We start from the raw sequence: 21,311 nt of genomic DNA on the forward strand, positions 1-21,311 counted from the left end.
TTCCCTATTGACAAGCTAAAATTGAGCCAGGGCCTCGGATCCTATAGGTGTATAGTATAGAAAGGTAAAGAAACATTCTTCGAACAGAATATGGGAAGTTTCCAAAGTCTGGTGTCCATCTACCTGCTGTATTGGACTTCTCTTCTAAGAAACTCAGCTATAACTATGACTCAGTTGGTGCAGTAGCACAGGATAGGACTTCCAGATCACACTAATGATTAAAATGTGAATATCTTTATTTTTTTAAATTTAATTTATTTTAATTGGGGGCTAATTACTTTACAATATTGTATTGGTTTTGCCATACATCAACATGAATCCGCCACGTACACGTGTTCCCAATCCTGAACTCCCCACCCTCTTCCCTCCTCATACCATCCCTCTGGGTCATCCCAGTGCACTAGCCCCAAGCATCTTGTATCCTGCATCGAACCTAGACCGGTGATTTGTTTCTTATATGATATTATACATGTTTCAATGCCATTCTCCCAAAAAAGTGAATATCTTTAAATGGTCTCAGTTTAACAACTTGGATATTTTTGAATAACGTTTTAGACTTTTAAGTTTTCCAAAGTATGAAATGAAACAATCTAAAATTGCTTGGCAGCATATCAAACACACTTATAAGTCTGATGTAGAGAGATTAGGTAAACCTTCAGATTACTTGTTCGAATTTGTTTTATACTAACTCACATGATCAGATAGCATTTTAGGGAACTATATATATAGGTAGCTGATATATCACCAGTTTCATTTCACTGATTCTTCTTCTCAGATGTCCTCTTATTCACAGGAGTTTTTATGAATGTAATAATCTAAAATAATTATCTTTGTGAGTTTACATTTTAACTCTGACCAAAATTTGTAAGTCCTTGCAGGATCAACAAAGTGAAATGAAGACTGAAAATGTTCATAGGATTTCAAAACATGAAGGTCCAGATGACTTTCATAAGCACTATTTCAATGGAGTAATGGATGCAGAGGAAGAACTGGTAGAAAAGAGAAAGGAGAAGGTAGGAAAGATGGGGAAATGAAAAAATAGAGGAAGTAATATTTAGAGATTTTTTCAAAATGTGGATTCTAGAGAGAAAGAGAGAGCTAGGACAGAAGATGCAGGGTGGCGAAAACTCCTACTTAAGATCAGAGAATTGAGCCCAGAGCTTAGAAATACTGAGAATGAAAATTTTATAAGAAACATATTCATATTTTACAATAAATATTTTTATAAGACTAAGCCAGTCCTTTGGAACTATCACTAACTTACATTCTTAGCCAAATCTACCTAATACAAACATCTAAATGTTTCCATCAATTCTTCTCAAAATAAGGTAATTTTAAAAGTATGATAAAGGCGATTCATAACAGACTGATATCTCTCTTCTTTTTGCTTAAGGTAAGATAATCAGATATAGAATTTTAGGAAGTTTCTTACTGTTACACTATATACTTTATATACAACAATGACATTAGTGATCTCCTAGAAAATAGTACAAGAACCATGAAACTGTTCATAAACCCTGTGACCAGTGGCTTATGTGTTGAAACATCTTGGTTAAACAATGGTTAAATACATAAAGCTTCCCTATTTTAATTTATATATCAAAGCTAAAATGTCAATGTACTGATTTAGTTTTAAACCAGTAAAGATATATTGGTCAAATCCAAAAAATCAGGTGATACCAAATAAACATGAAATTTCTGAACTAAAATGTAGGAGACTGACCAGAAAGTACCTGTTGATTATCTGATTTTGTAATGAGATCACTAGCAGAAATGCCAGTCTAGAGGATTTCAAGGGCGTTATTAATTGATTCTTTATAAACTTCTATTCTGATCCTTTTAAGGGGCTTCCTTGGTAGCTCAGCTGATAGAATCCACCTGCAATGCAGGAGATTCCAGTTTGATTCCTGGGTTAGGAAGATCTGCTGGAGAAGGGATAGGCTACCCACTCTGGTATTTTTGGACTTCCCTAGTGGCTCAGCTGATACTTTTGAAACACTTAAGTTGAAAACGACTGAGTAGGTTATATTCAAGAAATTTTTTACAGGGTCAGCCAAAATAGTGTAAATAGAGTCCAAAGAAGGAACGAGATTGCCCATGTGTGTATGTCACAAGCAAAAAAAATATTCAAAGAAAGGTAGCATCTAGCACATCCCAGGTACAAGGGTCAAATCCAGGTGGAAGGGCAGCACAAAGTCTGAAGAAAAGTCTGCAAAGTGAGCAAGTTTCTAATGCAGGACTCAGATTATCCCTCTGATCAAATTCTTAACAGTGACATATACTTTTAAAATTTCTAAAGTCATGAAAAACATTAAAATTTGGGGGTGTTTCATCATTCCAAACAGTTCTAACAGTTAGAATCAGACATGGCACAATGAACTGGTTCCAAATTGGGAAAGGAGTATAGCTGTATATTGTCATCTTGCTTATTGAACTTATATGCAAAGTAAACCATGCGAAATGCCAGACTGGATAAAGCACAAGCTGGAATCAAGATTGCAGGGAGAAATGTCAATAACCTCAGATATGCAGATGACACCACCTTTACGGCAGAAAGTGAAGAAGAACTAAAGAGCCTCCTGATGAAAGTGAAAGAGAGTGAAAAAGCTGGCTTAAAACTCAACTTTCAAAAAACTAAGATGTCATCCAGTACCATCACTTCATGGCAAACAGATGGGGAAACAATGGAAACAGTGACAGATTTTATTTTTCTGGGTTCCAAAATCACTGCAGATGGTGACTGCAGCCACGAAATTAAAAGATTCTTTCTCTTTAGGAAAAAAGCTATGACAAACCTAGACAGCATATTAAAAAGCAGAGACATTACTGACAAAGGTTTGTATAGTCAAAGCTATGATTTTTCCAGTAGTCATGTATGGATATAAGAGTTGGAACCATAAAGAAAGCTGAGCACCAAAGAACTGACACTTTTGAACTGTGGTGTTGGAAAAGACTCTTGAGAGTCCCTTGGACCAAGGAGATCAAACCAGTCCATCCTAAAGGAAGTCAGTCCTGAATATTCATTGGAAGGACTGATGCTGAAGCTCCAATACTTTGGCCACCTGATGCAAAGAACTGACTCATTGGAAAAGACCCCAATGCTGGGAAGTATTGAAGGCAGGAGGAGAAAGGAACAACAGAGGATGAGATGGTTGGATGGCATCACCAACTGGATGGACATGAGTTTGAGCAAGCTCTGGGAGTTGCCAATTGACAGGGAAGCCTGGCGTGCTGCAGTCCATGGGGTCACAAAGAGTCAGATATGACTGAGTGACTGAAGTGAACTAACATCATTCCAAAACAACTTGTAAAAACAAGTCAATGTATACAACAAAATTTATCAAAGACTTAAAAAATAGTTATGAGATTCTATTTTATTAAAAAAAATTTAATGACCAAACTGTAAAGTTGATGGTGTTGAGTTTTGGCAAGGCTGTCATCAACCCCCCTGCTTCTCTGCAATAATTTTTCTGAAAAACAAGTGATTCTGAGATGACATGCAGACCAAATATAAAACTTTGAATATGTATAAAATCTCTTTAAGTAAGCAACCCTTGCTCAAAAGTAGAAAGCCAAAGGTTTTAATAATGTTTAAACAATGAATTTAATGTGCAAAAGACCTAAATAGACATTTCTCTAAAGAAGACAAACAGATAGCCAATAGGCAAATGAAAAGATCCTCAACATCACTAATTATCAGAGAAATGCAAATCAAAACTACAATGAAGCACCACCTCACCCCAGTCAGAATGCTATCCTTAAAAAAAATCTACAAATAACAAACGCTGGAGACGGTGTGGAGAAAAGGGAATTCTCCTACACTGTTAGTGGGAATGTAAATTGGTGTAGTCACTATGGAGAACAGTATGAAGGTTTCTCAAAAAAGTAAAAATTGAGCTGCCATATAATCCAGCTATCCCACACCTGGGCATATATCTGGACAAAACTATTATTCAAAAGGATACATGCACCCCATATTCATAACAGCACTATTCACAATAGCCAAGACATGGAAATAACCTATCGATCCATTGACAGATGAATGGATAAAGATGTGGTACAAATACACACTGAAATACTGCTGCTGCTGCTGGGTTGCTCAGTTGTGTCTGATTCTTTGCAACACTATGGACTGTAGCTTGCTAGGCTCCTCTGTCCATGGGGATTCTCCAGGCAAGAATACTGGAGTGGGTTGCCATGCCCTTCTCCAGGGGATCTTCTGACCCAGGGATTGAACCCACATCTCTTATATCTCCTGCATTGGAAGGTGGGTTCATTACCACTAGCACAACCTGCAGCAACATGGATGGACTGAGATAATCATACTAAGTGAAGTGAGTAAAAAACAGACAAATATCATATGACATAACTTATTTGTGGAATCTAAACTATGACACAAATCAACTTATCTACAAAAACAGTAATAGACTCACAGACATAGAGAACAGACTTGTGGTTATCAAAGGGTAGAGGGGTGGGAGAGGGATAAAGTGGGAGTTTGGGGTTAGCAGATGCAAACTAGTATACATAGAATGGATAAACAACAAGGCCCTACTGTATAGCACAGGGAACTATATTCAGTATCTTATGATAAAACATAATGGAAAAGAATATAAAAAATAATGCATGTATATGTATCACTTTGCTGTACAGTAGAAATTAATGCAACACTGTAAATCAACCATACTGCAATTAAAAAGTGAATTTAGTATCATTTCATTTTCAGAGCTTTACCAAAATACAAACTTGTGCTAGCTGTACCCTGAAGGCAAAGTTCTAAACAAGTGTACAATGGCTCTTTCATTCCATAAAATAAATACTATTATACTTTTGGTAGGAAGAAAAATTACTTACCGCTATAATATCTAATGTATTATCACAGACTTTTCGGATTTCATTATTTTTATCATGCATCAGATCTATGAGATATGCTGGAGCCTCTATATAAAAAGTGGTTAAAGATACAAACTGATATTGAGGTTGTTCAATCATGTTAGAGAATTCTGCATTTCTCCAAATTCAAATATTAATCTGAAATCTAACTTTAAATTTTAAAATGCAATCATTAATACAAGGTAACCAAAAAATCTAATGTTTCATTTATTTGAAAAACAGGGATGATAAAGGAAAAAAAATGAGATAAAAATGGGCAAGAAAATGAGCCAGTAAATCTTAAAATGTGTAAGGTAATATTTTTGAAAACATGAAAATTATGAAAGTAACTAAAGAAGAAGCTCTAGAGCTGCATGACTGTAAAACTTTCTTGATTGATTTGACCCTCCTAAAAGTTAAGAAAAATTAATTTCCAACAGAAACTCACATACAAAGTATTTCACACAATAAAGGAAAAGAATCACTGTCAATCAAGTCAAGAACAACAAAAAAATCACATATATGGATATGGTTATTATAAGGAAGAGAGAACACAAGATAATTTCATATAACTCTTGTATTTTAAAAAAAGAAAAAAATTTAAGAAAATAATACACACACACACACACACACATATATGAAAGAATAATAGGAATCAGAATTAGAAAACTCAGAAGTAATTCAGGAAATAACTAAAAATCATTTCAGATATATTAAAACTAAAGTTTATAGTAATACAAGAATAAATAAAAGCAACAGATAAACTCTAAGTTTAAATAGAAGGCAAAAAAGAAGAAAATTTGTAAAATTTAAAAAGATGAAAAGAGATGAAAAAGATTAGAAAATGACAGGTATTAAAGGTAGGCAAAGAGGATCCAACATAATAGGAATTCTAAAGACAATCATGGCAACAGAACAAAACAAATACTATAAACTACAACTCAAGAAAACTTTCCTAAAATTAGAAAAAGACAAAGTACAAACACTGTATTTGCATACTTAGAAAAACCAAGCAAGGGTGATGAATACCAACTCAAATTCTAATAAAACTATAGTGGCTTAAAAAACAAAACAAAACCCAGAAACATGCTTTGGTCTTCCTGGCAGAAAGATCAAGTCACTTATAAGGGAAAGTAAAGTAAACTGTCATTAGACTTTATGAAAGATAATTAGTAGACTATACTTCTCATTGGCAGCAATTAAAGGTAGAAAAATACCTTCAAACTGATGAGGAAAATAATGGGCAATCTAGAAATTTCATATTCTGCCAAATTATATTTAAAGAGGACAAACTAGTTATTTTCAGATACAAATGCATTTTATTACTATAGATGTTCACTAAGCAGTATAAGAAAACATAATCAATTAAGAAAGAAAATCAATGTAGAGAAACAGAGGAACTGAATTCAGGAAAAATAGTAAATGATGAAATAAATGCATTAACATACCATGCATGTGTGCTAAGTGGCTTCAGTTGTGTTCTACTCTTTGCGACCCTATGAACTGTAGCCTGCCAGGGTTCTCTGTCCATGTGATTCTCCAGGCAAGAATACTGGAGTGGGTTTAACATACCATAAACCCTAAATAAACACTGGCTTTTACAAAGCAATAATCTCAATAATTAATTTTGAAATGTTATAAAAAGAAATAGAATGTATAAACAACAGTATGGGAAAAGGGAAGGATAAATAAAGAAAACTCAAATCCAGATAGAAGCCTCAATGAATCTAGAAGAGGCAGTAGAGAAAGTTAGAATTCCCAATACCTAAAAGTGTATCTTTTCTGAATATGCGAAGTGTTATTATGTATGATGAACACCGAAAGGATACGTGTTTCCTTAATTATGACATCTCTTGTGGCTTGATGGAAAACCATTTGGTAGAAGACATAAATTATCTGACAAACAAATTCATCATCTTCTTGTTGAGCTAAAAGGCAACAGAAAGCTTCAAATAAAAATATTAAGTTATATACAAAACTGAAAAACATTGAGGGGAACAAGTGGGGAATGAGAAAAACCAAAGGTGACAAGGAGACAGGTAAAGGACAGTTAGTTTAAATTGTCTATAATATATGGCTGCCATACATCATTTATGTCTTAAATGTTTTTCTCTAAATTACATGATGATCAGTCAAAATTTTCATAATTATATATTTTCAGAAGTTTTATTAAGTTTGGTTGTTGTTAAACTAAATAGGTTATGACTTTGAAAAACAAAAATAAAAAATAAGATTTTGAAGAGAGAAATTATATCATCTCTGAGTCCAAACCAACTATTTGAGACTGTTCATGTCAAAAGGCTATATCTAGGAAGAACTGAGAAACAAGATAGGTTTAAGAGAATAATAACAGCACTTTAATAGTAATTTTTGCTATATAGATACCAAGTATAGAGAAATTCATTAAATTAACTTCTAAGTCTCTAATGTGAAATGGTAAAACTTACCACCACTTATGGGGAGGTTTTTTGGTTCCTCATAAAAATTCTTCAGACAATTTTAATTTGTAAAATAAATCTTGTTCTATTTTGTCTCTATAATGTTGCCCTCACAGGACAAAAATGGTTCTTAAAAAAAAAAAATCACACCCTCTAAATCCTAAGTTTCTGGTAGAAATTAGATTATTATAAACAGGTTTTTTCTTCATTGAATAATGTTAACAAAATTAAACTTCAATTATTGGCATGAAGCAATAAAGTAACTTTAGCTGCATTCATTAATTATTCTAGTAAAAAGAATGTTATGCATGCATACAAACTAAGAAATGTTTATTATCAGAAGAAGATGACTTTAACAAAATATCAGATGACCACTGATTAATATTATGTAATGGCAAGGGCAAATACTTATAGAAATACAATGTTTAGGTACTAGTTATGAAATTTGATTTACTAATAGTTTGACATCAACTCTTGGCAACAGTTCAGTGATATCTGTTAGACAAATATTTACAGGTCAACAGAGCATCCAACTAGTTGGGTGAAATAAACTGTGATTTCTTCAAAGTCCAGCCATTCCAAATAATTTTCCTCACTAATTTACCAAAGTACCACTCAGACTATTTGGGTTAAAATTTTATTAATTACTCTGTTGGCATACAATGTTCCCTCACTTAACCCCAAGGGTTTTAATTTTGAAAATCCATTTATTTCCAAAAAATATTAGCATATACAGCCTCTGCCTGTGATAACATGTCAGAGAACATCAAAATATGGTAAAACACTGAGCTGGCTCTGTTATCTTATCTCTCAGTAATAATCAATGTGAGACAGCAATTTAAGGACCCAGGTCATTTTGTTTCAACTTTCTCCAGCTCACTACAAAATCCTCATTCTCATTATAACAACTACATTGTCTTTAGTTTCAGCTCCCAATTACCTAGCCTTTCAATTACTTCTAACATGAAAACTCCTGGCTGTGAGAAGGGTGTACCAAAGCAAATCCATTTATATTACTTGTAGAAATACTTCAAATATGGAGGTACTATCTCTAGATGACCATTAAAAATGGTTAAGTAAAAGAATTTACAAATCAGACTTTTCAAGATTTAGAAGAGAAAACTGGGCAAAAGAATAAATAGGCACCTCACTTTATCTGCCATATCTAACAGCCAATAAACACAAATAGGTACTAATTTCATTAACTTTTGTTGTCATGTCTGACTGTTTGTGACCTCATGGACAGTGTAGCCCACCAGGCTCCTCTGTCCATGGAATTCTCCAGGCAAGAATACTGGAGTGGGTTGCCATTTCCTTCTCCACATTAATTATTAGGAAGTACAAATTAAGATCACAATGCAGTACCACTATGGAGGCTACAATTAAAGAGGCTGGATGCTGAAATATGTTGGTGATGTAGAATAACTGGAACTTTTGTACATTGCTAGAGGGACTGAAAATTGGCACAACTACTTTGGAAAACAGACTGGCATTATTTTTAGTCAAATACATGCATACTCTCTTCTACTCCTAAGTGTGTGTCTAATAGAAATGAGTAAATATGTTCACTAAATGAAACATTTAAGAATGTTTATAGGAGCATTACTTATAAAAGCCCCTTTCTCTTAAAAAACAAACAGAAAAACCACCCTACTATGAACCAACAGTTAGAAAGGAAAAATAGTAGTATATTTATTTACAAAGCAATAAATGTAAACACTTCAGTACACAACAAAGATGAATCTCACAGTTATAATACAGGGCAAAATAAACTAGATTCTTTCTAAAAGGTTGAAAACTAAGCAAAATTCATCTATGGGTGATAAGAGGAAAAAGAGTACCCCTCTGGAGAAGGTGGTATTGACTGGGATGTGGCAGAAGAGGAATTTCTAGGGTGCTGGTAATAATTCATTTACTTATACAAGTGGGAATAACATGAGAACTCTCATTTTAAAAATTCACTGTTTTACATATACCTATAACTTGTGTTTTTCTTTATGTACACTTCAAAAAAAGACTATTAAAATAATATAAAATACATATATATCTGGTACAAGAAAGACTGAAATTAGAGAGTCTTTTTAAGCTTTCCATATTAGCATATTTAACTTCTGTACTAATTAGCTACTTTAAATCTGCTATGGGCCAAAGTGCATCCCTCTAAAATTCATATGTTGAAGCCCTAAACCCTAATGTGACTATATTCAGAGATAGGGCTAGAAGGAAGTAATTAAGGTTAAATGAGGTCATAAAGCTGGGGTCCTAATCCTATAAGATTAGTAACCTTATAAGAAGGGATACCAGAGCACTTGTGTATGCTTGTGCTTTCTCTTGCTCTCTCTCTCCGCCCAACTCCCCCCACCATATGAGGATGTTAGGATATAACAAGGTGGCCTTGTGCAAGCCAAGAAGAAAGACCTCACCAGGAATCAAATTAGCTGGCACCTCAACAGGACTTCCCAACCTCCAGAAATATGAGAAAATGTATTTCGGTTATTTAAGCTACCCAGTCTGTGATATTTTATTATGGCAGTCCAAGCAGACTAATACAACAAGGTCCTAGAGAACCTGGCCCTAATAAAATATATTTAGAGTCAGACAAATTTTGTATGCAGTGGAAAATGATGAACCTGGGTCCTTAAGAGCAAAATAAAGGTAAGGGGAAGACTATCTAGAACTCCTAGCCTATATTGTAATCCTAGCCGAAGTGGCTAACTAAGTTTATTTAAATTTTATTTAAAATCCAGGTTCTCAGTCCCAACAGCCACATTTCAAGTATTCAATAGCCACATGTATTGGACAGTGCAGATAGAGAACACTGTCTTCATTGCAGAAAGTTTAGAGGACAACACTATATATGGATCCAGGAGGGAATATGATGAGTAGAATTAACTTCCTAAAAAACCTTTCTGATTAGAAATCAAGTTATTATAAAAAAGGGTTTGTGTAAGAAAAGAGATATAATTCAACCAAGACAAAGCTCAACAGAAAGAATAAATGGCAGAATATTTAGCTGTTCAAGGTTGATAAGCGCAGGGTAGTTATCTATAAAATTGGTCCTCAATCACTTTATAGGAATATTCTTAACCTTGCAACCTAAAGCTATTTGGTATTATGCTATCTAATTCTCGTAAAATGTATATTTAATTCATTTTGCTAACTATATAATTTAAGTAGCTATAAGATGAGCAATGCAACAAGATAATATATTATCACTGCAGATAATGGGTTTATATATTAGCATAAAAATAAGATAAATTATAATTTACCATTTAGCAACTCAATGAGTGCAGGGATTATCCCAGATTTGGCTAGCAACGCAGCACAAGAGTCATCCATAGATACAGTTCCAATCATTATAACCACTTCTAAAACAAGGTCATCTTCTGCAGCACCTAGTGAAGTGAACATCACAGAAAGTTTTCATTGAAATGTCCTGATACAAATCCTTTTATATTTCCAAGATTCTAATCCACAGAAAAGATATTGAAAGCTATTAAATCAGTTCCTATGAAACTTTAACATGTACAAATTTGTCCTTTTCCCAAAGTTCCATGTTCAGAGAATTCCATTCCACAATGACAGTTCATGGTTTCTGGAGTAGTAGAGAGGTGGTATTGTATTTTCAATAAGTTTTTGAAAATATAAATGAATGACAATGTAAATACAGAAAATAGAAGAGTCATTTCAATGCCTGAAAGAACTTTGTGTGTGCATGTGAACTCATGTAGAGCAGGATGGTTATTTGTTAATTTTAAAAAGGGTGGATAAAAAATAGTAAGGCAGGATAGGAAAGGGAAACTAATATTAAGAAAACACTGTTAGGGAAAATAGTATATACATATAAGAGGAGAACTAGTGACCGCTTTTCTGGGAGAAAGAAATTAGAAGTAGGGCTAGAGCTAGAGGCCTGGGAACATAGTATAATAATGATCACAAAATACTGCTCTGGCAGCTTTACCCACAAAAGAGAGAAATAATCATGCAGAAGTGAAATACTTAGCACAGACCTGGTTTTAGTTTATCCTTGAGGTACGGAACCAGCTTATACTCCTTAAGAACCAATTCCCAGTCTAAGTCTGGAATGGTCAAATTTGCAAGAGTTCCTAAACATTCAATCACAAACTCCTCCTCTTCATCATTAGAGATCTGAGCAGCAAGGTCCCCAACATAATCCTGAATAGAACAAAATTTAATATAAATTTAAAATATTTCTACAGAAGAACTGATCTAATAATTTAATGCATAGGAAGATAAGTATTAAATGTGATTCTCTTGTTTTAATTGAAGTTCTTCAATCACTCAATTGTGTCCGACTCTTTGCAACCCCATGGACTGCTAACTTGCTAAGGGAGTCTATGGTGAATTGGTTTAAGGCAAGAAAACTGGAGGGAGGTTGAAAGGGTTAGGGACAGGGATCATAAAACAAAAACAGTATTAAAACTTAGGTTGAAATCTCTAGGAGCTAAACTTCAAGGAAGTTGATAACAAGAAAAACCAACTTGGGTCATGAATTAATATTTGACAAGAGTTAAGGAAGAGTTATATTTCAAACACAGCACTTTAAAACTTCAGTTCCAGGCTATTTTAATATACAGAAAGCCAAAGACAACACCTACAATAAATAAATTTTTAGTTGGTCCATCATGCTGGGAAATGTTCCTAATCATTTTCATCAGCAATGGATCCTTGAACTTCAGAGCCCTCTTCATGAGCATCTTCAGTCCGTTTCCTGATAATAACAACAGAGAAATTCCCAAATAAAATTAAGGTTCATTTAAATTTAATGATCTTTAAAATTTTCAGCTCTCAAGAAACCCGATTTACACACAGAAAATACATAAATTTTATAGAATCTATTAATTTTAATAAATGTATGCCTCTCTATAATTCATATATTATATCAAGACAGAATATTTCCATTCACTGCAGAAAGTTCCCTTGTGCTTAGCTGATCTCCCCAACACAATTACTTTTCTTTTCTCCTCCTCACATTCCTCTTTTTTGTATTTTCTTTTTAAACACAGATTTTTGCTTCTTCTAGAATATCACATAAATGGAAACACAGTATGTATATGATTTGTGTACCACAAATTGTATAATATAAATAGTTTTTGATCCATAAAAATATCATTTCTAGAAATTTATCCTAAGAATATAAAAATGGAAACATGAAAGATTCAAAGAAAGAAGAATTACTGTAGCATTGTCTGTAATAGAAAAAAAGTGGCACAAACTATCCAAACAGCAGATTAAACGATGGAAAATCCTTTAATGAGCTATTTTTTCAGCTACTGGCAATTACATTTTATAAAAGTATTTAATCACATGGAAAGATATTCAGATATTATTAACTTTAAAAAACATGTCACCAAATATAAAGTATCCCATTTTAATTTACAATATGCAGAAGCATTGTACCAGTTTTATCTATGACTATCTCTGGATAGTGGAAATAAAATTTTTTATTTTTTCATATTTGCTCATTTGTACTTTTTGATAACTTACATGTATACTTCTCAAATAAGTTAAAACTATTGAGAAAACTCTGAAATACCAAAATGCATGACAAATCATTTTACGAAGATACTATAGAAACAAATAGTTAATACATTTGTACTGCAACATCTTACACTGTAACAGACTGCTTTACAAATAAAAAGTTTTGTTTCACCTAGAAAATATTTTTAAAAATCAAATTGCAATTAAGGGTAACTGACAAAACAGTTTATTAAATGTTACTGGAGAAGGCAATGGCACCTCACTCCAGTACTCTTGCCTGGAAAATGCTATGGATGAAGGAGCCTGGTAGGCTGCAGTCCATGGGGTTGCTAAGAGTCGGATACAACTGAGTGACTTCACTTTCACTTTTCACTTTTATGTATTGGAGGAGGACATGGCAACCCACTCCAGTGTTCTTGCCTGGAGAATCCCAGGGACGGAGGAGCCTGGTGGGCTGCTGTCTATGGGATCGCACAAAGTCGGACACGACTGAAGTGACTTAGCAGCAGCAGCAGCAGAGAGTAAGTCTGCTCATGATGTAAGAATATTTATGAGTCTGATGTTTAAGGATTTGGGCTATAATTTTTTAAATTATAGAAAGATGTAATTCACATATTTACTATAATTCTTAATTCCTTATTATCTATTTTCTATCATTTGCCATTGGCATATTAGAGATTATCCATGAAGCTCAAAGGCACTAACCTTCACAGATAAGCTGTACATTCCTCTTGTTAGCAGCAAGATTAATGCAGAAAGAAATGAGTTCCAAGTCAATTCGTTCATCTGAACACTCAAAGAGCATCTTCATTAACTAGCAAGAAGCACAAGACATATTTCATTTAAAACACCCCCGAACACATGAAAAACACAGGCAATGTTTAATCATAGTATGTTATTGTAGATTGTATGTTGGAAATAATACAATTACATTTTCAACATAGAGTAGGCTTTTACTACTGAATACCTTAGTGAACTATTAGATGCTCAGTATTTTTTTTTTTTAGATGCTCAGTATTAAATATAAGCTTTCAAGTACAGTGGAGAATGTAACAGAAACATCAGATAAAGACTTTTCTTTTAAGGATTTAAAATATCGTGGGGAAGTAGAACACTCTGAGCAAAGAAAACAGCTTGTGCAAAGGTTGTAAGGCAGGAAAAAATGTCATTCTTCTGAAAAATTAAAAGAAAGCAAACATGGATGGAATGAGGGAAACAGTGATAAAAGAAGGTAAAAGCCAGAAAATGGAGGGTCTTGAAGTACATGTTATGGATTTGGGGCTTCATCCTAAGGAAAATGGGAAGATGTTAAAGGCTTCCAAATAAGGAAAGCGTCAGAATAAGATTTATGTTTCAAGAAAATCTGACCAGTGTAGAAAACAGATTGAAATAGTGTAAGAAAATGTGCTAAGACTATCTAAAAGGCTAGCAGAAAAGTCCAGGTATGGCGATGGCTGCTCGGATTAGTTAGAGTAGTGGGGATAGAGATAAAAAGGACAGCTCAGAGATATATTTAGGAAAGACAATCAAACAGGATTTAATAACTGACTGGATGTTGGCATTAAGGGAGAAGAAGAAACAAAGATGACTCCCAGGTTTATACCCTGAACATGAACAATGGTGCCAATGCTTACCCAAAGACAGAAACTAGAATAGGAGAAAACCTCAAAGGGAAGACAGTAATTTTGGCTTTTGGATATGTTGAATTTAAGCTGCCTATGTGACAGTCTAGCGCAGATAGTCAATAAAAGTTATAAACACAATTTTAGAAGACATGTGTTCAGACTGAACGTATGATTTTAGGAATTGTCATTTATGGTTGATAACCTGCAAGGTCTGACCCAATCATCCAGGAATGTATATAAAATAAGGAAAGAACTCTATTTAATAAGAGAAAGAAAGATGGGTCTGGGAAACAACAGACAGAAAAAGAGGAAGGAAAGGATAGGCTACTTATGCCATTTAGCCATATCTACATTTGTCATGATAAGAGGTCACTGCTATATAATAAAGGAGAAATGACAAATCTTATGCCATACTTTTGAGAAGCTAGTCTACTTTTATTGGTAAATGGTAAATTAACAATGCATATTATATAAAGATATTTTTCTCTTAGTCAAACTGCTAACCTAAAATTTTCTTATGTTTTATCTCGAGGCAATACCTTTAAGATCAACATGTCTTTGTTGATAGGTTAGACCTTATTCTGTTAAATCTTGTGGTTATTTTCTATGTTAGTTCCAAATAACTTCTCAGTTTCAAAAAGGATACATGGTCAACATATCATGTGTCTGTAAAAATTAATCTTACTTTTATATACTAGCAATGAATTAAAAACACAAATCCACTTAAAGCTGCTCCAAAAAACACTTTGATACCATTCTAACAAAACAATATGTATATGTGTGTGTATGTGCATGGGTACTGTCACTTCAGTCTTGTCCCACTCCTTGTGACCCTATAGACTTCTCCCACTCTTTGTCACACTATAAAGCCCGCCAGGCTCCTCAGTCCATGGGATCCACCAGGCCAGAATATTAGCGTGGGTTGCCATGCCCTCCTCTGGGGATCTTCCCAAGCACTGCAGGTGGATTCTTCACAGCTAAGCCACTGGGGAAGCCCATATATGTATGTATGTATGTATGTATGTATGTGTGTGTGTGTGTGTGTGTGTAAAATTCATTTATTTGCTGTGAACTGAACAAAAACACTATAGCCGGTAAACGGTTAGTATGTATCATGCCTTTTCTCACAGAGCCCCTCTTTAACACAAATGTTGCCACTCGTGGAATCTTTAATCACTAACACTTAATAATGTTGCAGAACAACAAAATATCTATGGTATAGACAAAACAACCCTAAATTACCGGATATACATTTAACAGATTTTGCTACCTATGTATTAACTATCAGTTAAAATTAAATTATAAATTAATAAAAAGGTAGATGACAGTACTGTAAATATATACAGTATGTTTTTCATACTATAATTAAAAACCTACTACATATAGATTTCTTTCAAACTTCTCCTGATACAAGAAGCTTTTTAAAAATAACAAAAGTCTGTTTGTTACATTAAGGTAACGCTTAAACAAGGCAAACTATGTTGTTATTTACTTGAAATTAATCTTGTAGTATGAAACCTGCCCTTAAAAGTGGCATTACAGGTGATCTGTTAGAAGCTGAGGGGTTTTGTTTTGCCTTGTTTTTGTAATATCTATGTTAACTTTTGTGGTGAAATATTCAGGAGCTAGCTTTTTAAAAAATAATGGTGGTTTAAAACCTTACCCAACTCCCCACATTCCCAAATCAAGACTAAATGTTAAAGAAACATCATGATATAGAATTAGTTTTTCACAGTAAGAGAGACACTTAAATTTTAATTAGAGCACTCACACTTTAAAATATTTAGTTCAAATTCCATGTGCAACATTGTCTTTAATTTGATTGTTACAGCACTTCAAAAGTAAATGTAATTGCTAACAACTAGGAAATATTAAAACTAGATTTGTTCTGTTTTAACTATGTCCATTGTCATCTTTTACTAATTTAACAGGAAGGCACTAAAAGGGCTTCAGGTCTTTGCAATGAAGAGGCAATAGTGTTCAATCAGACAAATCCCATATTGAGTATCAGATACCAAAGACACAGGACTGAAATCACTGTGTCTAGACTCTCTGGCACCTGACTTCACTTATTTACCAGTGACCAGAGGCCAACCCCCACAGCTCGCTATATTCACATACACCTCTACCACCACCACCCCCCTACCCAAACATCTTTGAATGATTATGGCAGAACTTTGCATGCCTCAGGAATCTCTTCTGACTGGCTACTCCCTAACTCTGCTGTTTGAAGTGATGCTCTGGTTTCTGAACTTCAGCAGATAATGGCAGGCAGGAGCAAAGGGGGCTGTCAGAAAGGACGTTTACCAGCATTCAGTTAAAAAGAGGCATGTAGATCAAAGAGCGGCCAAATAGGACAACTGTGGTGGAAAACATGTGGATTACTATGAAGATTCTTGCACACTGTTCTAGGGAAAAATATTGAATAACACCATGACATCATTACCTAAACATGTACTTTGGCCATTCTATTACCAATAAATACTTTTTATAAGCATCTGGATGGCATTTGCACCTATTTAAACAAAACATGCATCTCAGAGGTCTAAATAACAATGAACTGTTAATGTGTACTCTTAACTATTATTAGAATACAACCATTAACTCCTGGTTATCCCCAAGTATGCTCACCTGAAACAATTCACCCACTGAGACCATTAAGATCATATATGAAGAAAGACTTGCCCTGACCCCCCAATTTTATAGAATACCGGGAGAGGAAAAAATTAGAATATATTGGATAATTAGAGGTAATAAAATACAAAAGAAGAAGAGCAACATAATAGTGGAAGAGATTATGAGGCATGATGAATTTATAACACCTACTCTGAATGTTAAATAATTTACAAAAGTGAGCTCTAATTATAGAACATCTCAATCTATTTCCACCAAAGTCCAGCTCTTTAAGAATCAATAGAATAATTTTTCCCCAAAAGACCACCATTATGTACCTATACAACCTCTTTAGGTTAATCTAGTTTATGAAATGCTATTCTATGAGCAGTGCTAAGACACTGTTTATTTGGACTAATAAAATTCTGAAGAAAATTTAAAAAGTACAGTATAGGTTTCTTAAGTGTAAACACACTTAAGAAAATGAGTATTTAAATTGGACTCTGAGTGGTTCGAAAATAGTGAGAACTATTTACTAATGGCATATTGTTTTAGTACAGTGTTTCACAGTTTATAAAGTTTCTTTACATATACAGCTAATGTAATTAAAGAATGTGACCATACTACCTATTCTTTTTGATTGCTGAAATGAATATGAATGACAACTTAATCACCGCTTTCCTACTATCAGGCTTCCTATGTGGTTCAGCGGTAAAGAATCCGTCTGCCAATGCAGGAGATGCAGGTTCGATTTGTGGGTCCAATTTGTGGGTTGGGAAGATTCCTCAAAGGAGGAAATAGCAACCCACTCCAGTATTCTGTCTGGAGAATCCCATGGACCGAGGAGCCTGGCAGGCTACAGTCCATGGGGTTGCAAAGAGTTGGACATGACTGAGCAACTAAGCACGCAACATTCCTACTTTCAAAGTTATTTTAGGCTTGTCATTTGAAAAATTCATCTGTAATTTTTCACAATATTTACTACACAAAAATTAATGTGCATAATTTCGAAGTGAACAAAGTATTACATTAATTCTAACATATTCCAAAACCCAGATATATAGTTTTATTTAAGAAAGTTAATCAGTTGCTGTCACAAATGAGTTTAAAGCTCTGCTAGTATTATAAACATTACTTTGAGTAGTCAATATTTCTGAAAGGAGTATCTTTTTAATTTCTGAAGGAAGCCTGGAAATTTCAACGTAATACCAAATTTTCTTTCTTTTACAATGTACTTTCATAATTGGCACTAGGTGGCAATTAAACCATGTCAATTTTTCCCCAATATGTCAAAGTTGAGCCTTATAAGTACAAGTTATAGCCTGGATAGCACTTTAGGAACAAACATATTCTAGAGTATCATTTACTTTCTCAAACTATGGCTTCATACTAAGAAGTTTCAGGATGTTTACAATATAATAACTTGAAGACATTTTGAGCTTTTAAAAACAGAATATAATAAATTAAAACCCCTGAACAATGACCACTGAATGAATTTTTGAAGATTCTGTTCATGAAATACAGATCATAAATATCCTGAAAATCCCTCTGCAGAAATGTTTGATGTTAGAAAATTATCTGGCAAGGAAATATGCATGAATTTTGCTCTTGAAAAGGTATGGAAGAATTTTCTTCAGTCTTTTAACTACAATAATATTAATGTTTCAAAAGAAATCTAAACAGACTTATTTCTGATTATTTACTGAAAATAGTTTTATATCTTATGTTTGAGATTATAAATTCTATGGTATAGAGTGAAGGGTAACTCTGAATTAAACATTTAACAAAATAAGTTTTCCATCTCTTTTTACTTTACATTTCTTTTATTTAATGTCATTCTCTTTAAAATCTAATCTGGATAAAAACAATCAATTTAGACAAAATATTATTTTTTTGTCACTGCTTTCCAATTTGTATCTTGTAGTCAATGAAGTTCTGACACTAAATGGGTTTGGAAAAGAATACCCTTTGAAATTGTGAAGGAAAACCTTTGGAACATATGGAGTGAGACTGTAGTAAATCAGTTGTAATCTCCCTTTGACATGGCTACTCTTTTATTGAAAACTTGTTTGACAAAGAGTTTGATTACACTTTGCATCAGCTCTAGTCTGACATGTGTTATCTCTATAAGAACTTGCCATGTCAGATAAAATATGCAGTATATTTGAAGGATGTCTTTCTGTAAATAAGCATAATTAGTTTATCCCCTGATTTAAAAGCCTAAGAAATTATCCTTGAGAGTTTATCAGCTTTTTAATTCCATGTGGATAAAGTATTAAAATTCTGGAATAGCAAATTTAATTTTTAGAACTGTTTTATTAATTTGGGATGAATAGAAGGATTAATAAGAATTAATAAAAAGAAAAGTTATGGTCTTTTTTTTACTACATATTAATCATTTGTCAAAATAATACACATTTAATAACTTATGTTACGCTAATAAGGAATTACCTAGTAGGAGGCTTAAGAAGATTACTTTAATAAGCATAATTTACTATTCATATTCTTCTAAAGTATCTTTTAAAAGTGTTATATTTTTATTGTATATTATACATCCTGCAAGTTTTCTTTTATTTATTTATGTTGGCTGTGCTGGGTCTTCGTTGCTGCATGGTATTTTCTCTAGTTGTGGGCACTGGGGGTTACTCTCTAGTTGTGGTGTGCAGGCTTCTCTTTGGGATGGCTTCTCCTGTGGAGTGCAGACTCTAGAGTGCACGAGCTTCAGTAGTTACAGAACACGGGCTCACTCAGTAGTTGTGCTTCCCAGACTCTAGAGACAGGCTCAACATTTGTGGCACAAGGGCTTACTTGCTCCAAGGCATGTGGGATCTTCCTGCATCAGGGATCAAACCCATGTCTGTTTCATTGGCAGGCAGATTCTTTACCACTGAACCACCAGGGAATCCCTGCTTTTTCTATTTTAGAAAGCTATATTATAAAATATAATACTAAAAATCAGCCCAACTAGTATTCTGATCATCAGATAATAATCGAATTAGTAGAGCTCAGTTTAATAAAATTAATGGCACAATAGTGATTTTGAATGTAAATTCTCTTAAGAGTAAAATCACATACGTATGTGGTTCAGTGGTAAACAATCTGCCTGCTGATGCATTTGTTCGACCCTGAGTTGAGAAGATTCCCTGGAGAAGAAAACAGCAACCCACCTGAGTATTCTTGCCTGGAAATCTCATGGACAGAGGAGCCTAGCAGACTACAGTCCATGGGGTTGCAAAAAGAGTCAGAGACGACTTAGCGACTGAATAACAATGAATCTCAACCCTTACGGTCCATGAAAGAAAATCACTAAACTCTTTCAAGACAAATAAACCTAACATATGAAATATACCAAACAACGGAGTTGCAGCAAAAATCTTTCTTGAGAACAGTGCTATAAAAGAAAGTAAAAGTATTTTGATGAAGCATTTTTTCATCAGAGCATGCAAAGCATTTAAAACAGTTGACCACAAACAAAATTAAAGGGCAAATGACAAAGTTGGGAAATGTCTGTAATGTGACAAGGAGTTAAAATAGTTATTATATATATAGATCTTATGTATTAGTCCCAAAATATTGACATGCCAATGGAAAAATTATCGACAGAAGTAAAAGATTTATAATATAATGTCAACAGTAAAAATGTAAAAAATGTTCAATCTCACCAATATTCACAGAATGCAAATTAAAAAAACCCCAAACATTCCATTTTTAAAGAAATGATAGTATCTAGTGTTGTTAAAAGTGAAATGATAGTTGGGAGAAATCAACTCATGTCTTCTTGGAAGGTAATTTGGCCATATTGTGTCAAATACACAAAACACCTTTTGACTTAGTAATTCTACTTTTAGGAATTAAAACTAAAGAAAAAAATTGAGATATGATTAAGCTTCTATATACTATGATTTTTTCCCACATTATTTCATTTGCTTACATATGTTCATTTACATCAATTTTTATGGGATAAATTAGAAAGTTATTTTCATTTTTATACTGTCTGTACGTTCAGACTGTATATAACAAATTTATACTACTTTTAGTAGGTAATTTTTTTTTCTTTCATTTTTACTTTATTTTATTTTACAATACTGTATTGGTTTTGCCATACATTGACATGAATCCACCACGGGTGTACATGCATTCCCAAACATGAACCCCCCCACCCACCTCCCTCCCCATAACATCTCTCTGGGTCATCACCGTGCACCAGCCCCAAGCATGCTGTATCCTGCATTGGACATAGACTGGCAATTTGATTCTTACA

At 33.8% G+C, this 21,311-nt stretch overlaps 1 protein-coding gene across 1 annotated transcript in view; it reads right to left on the reverse strand.

The window, feature by feature from the left end:
- The window catches only part of KIFAP3 (kinesin associated protein 3), a 146,074-nt gene that overhangs the window by 47,329 nt on the left and 77,434 nt on the right, over positions 1-21,311 (reverse strand). Inside the window, exons 12-17 of the mRNA XM_068985999.1 lie at positions 13,518-13,626; positions 11,930-12,042; positions 11,321-11,486; positions 10,580-10,705; positions 6,702-6,800; positions 4,855-4,940 (exon numbers count right to left, since the gene is read on the reverse strand). Of these exons, the coding sequence (XP_068842100.1) occupies positions 4,855-4,940; positions 6,702-6,800; positions 10,580-10,705; positions 11,321-11,486; positions 11,930-12,042; positions 13,518-13,626 (699 nt within the window). The remainder of the gene's footprint in view (positions 1-4,854; positions 4,941-6,701; positions 6,801-10,579; positions 10,706-11,320; positions 11,487-11,929; positions 12,043-13,517; positions 13,627-21,311) is intronic.

Source organism: Capricornis sumatraensis, chromosome 14 (genome assembly GCF_032405125.1).
Source record: "Capricornis sumatraensis isolate serow.1 chromosome 14, serow.2, whole genome shotgun sequence".
NCBI classification, from domain to species: Eukaryota; Metazoa; Chordata; class Mammalia; order Artiodactyla; family Bovidae; genus Capricornis; species Capricornis sumatraensis.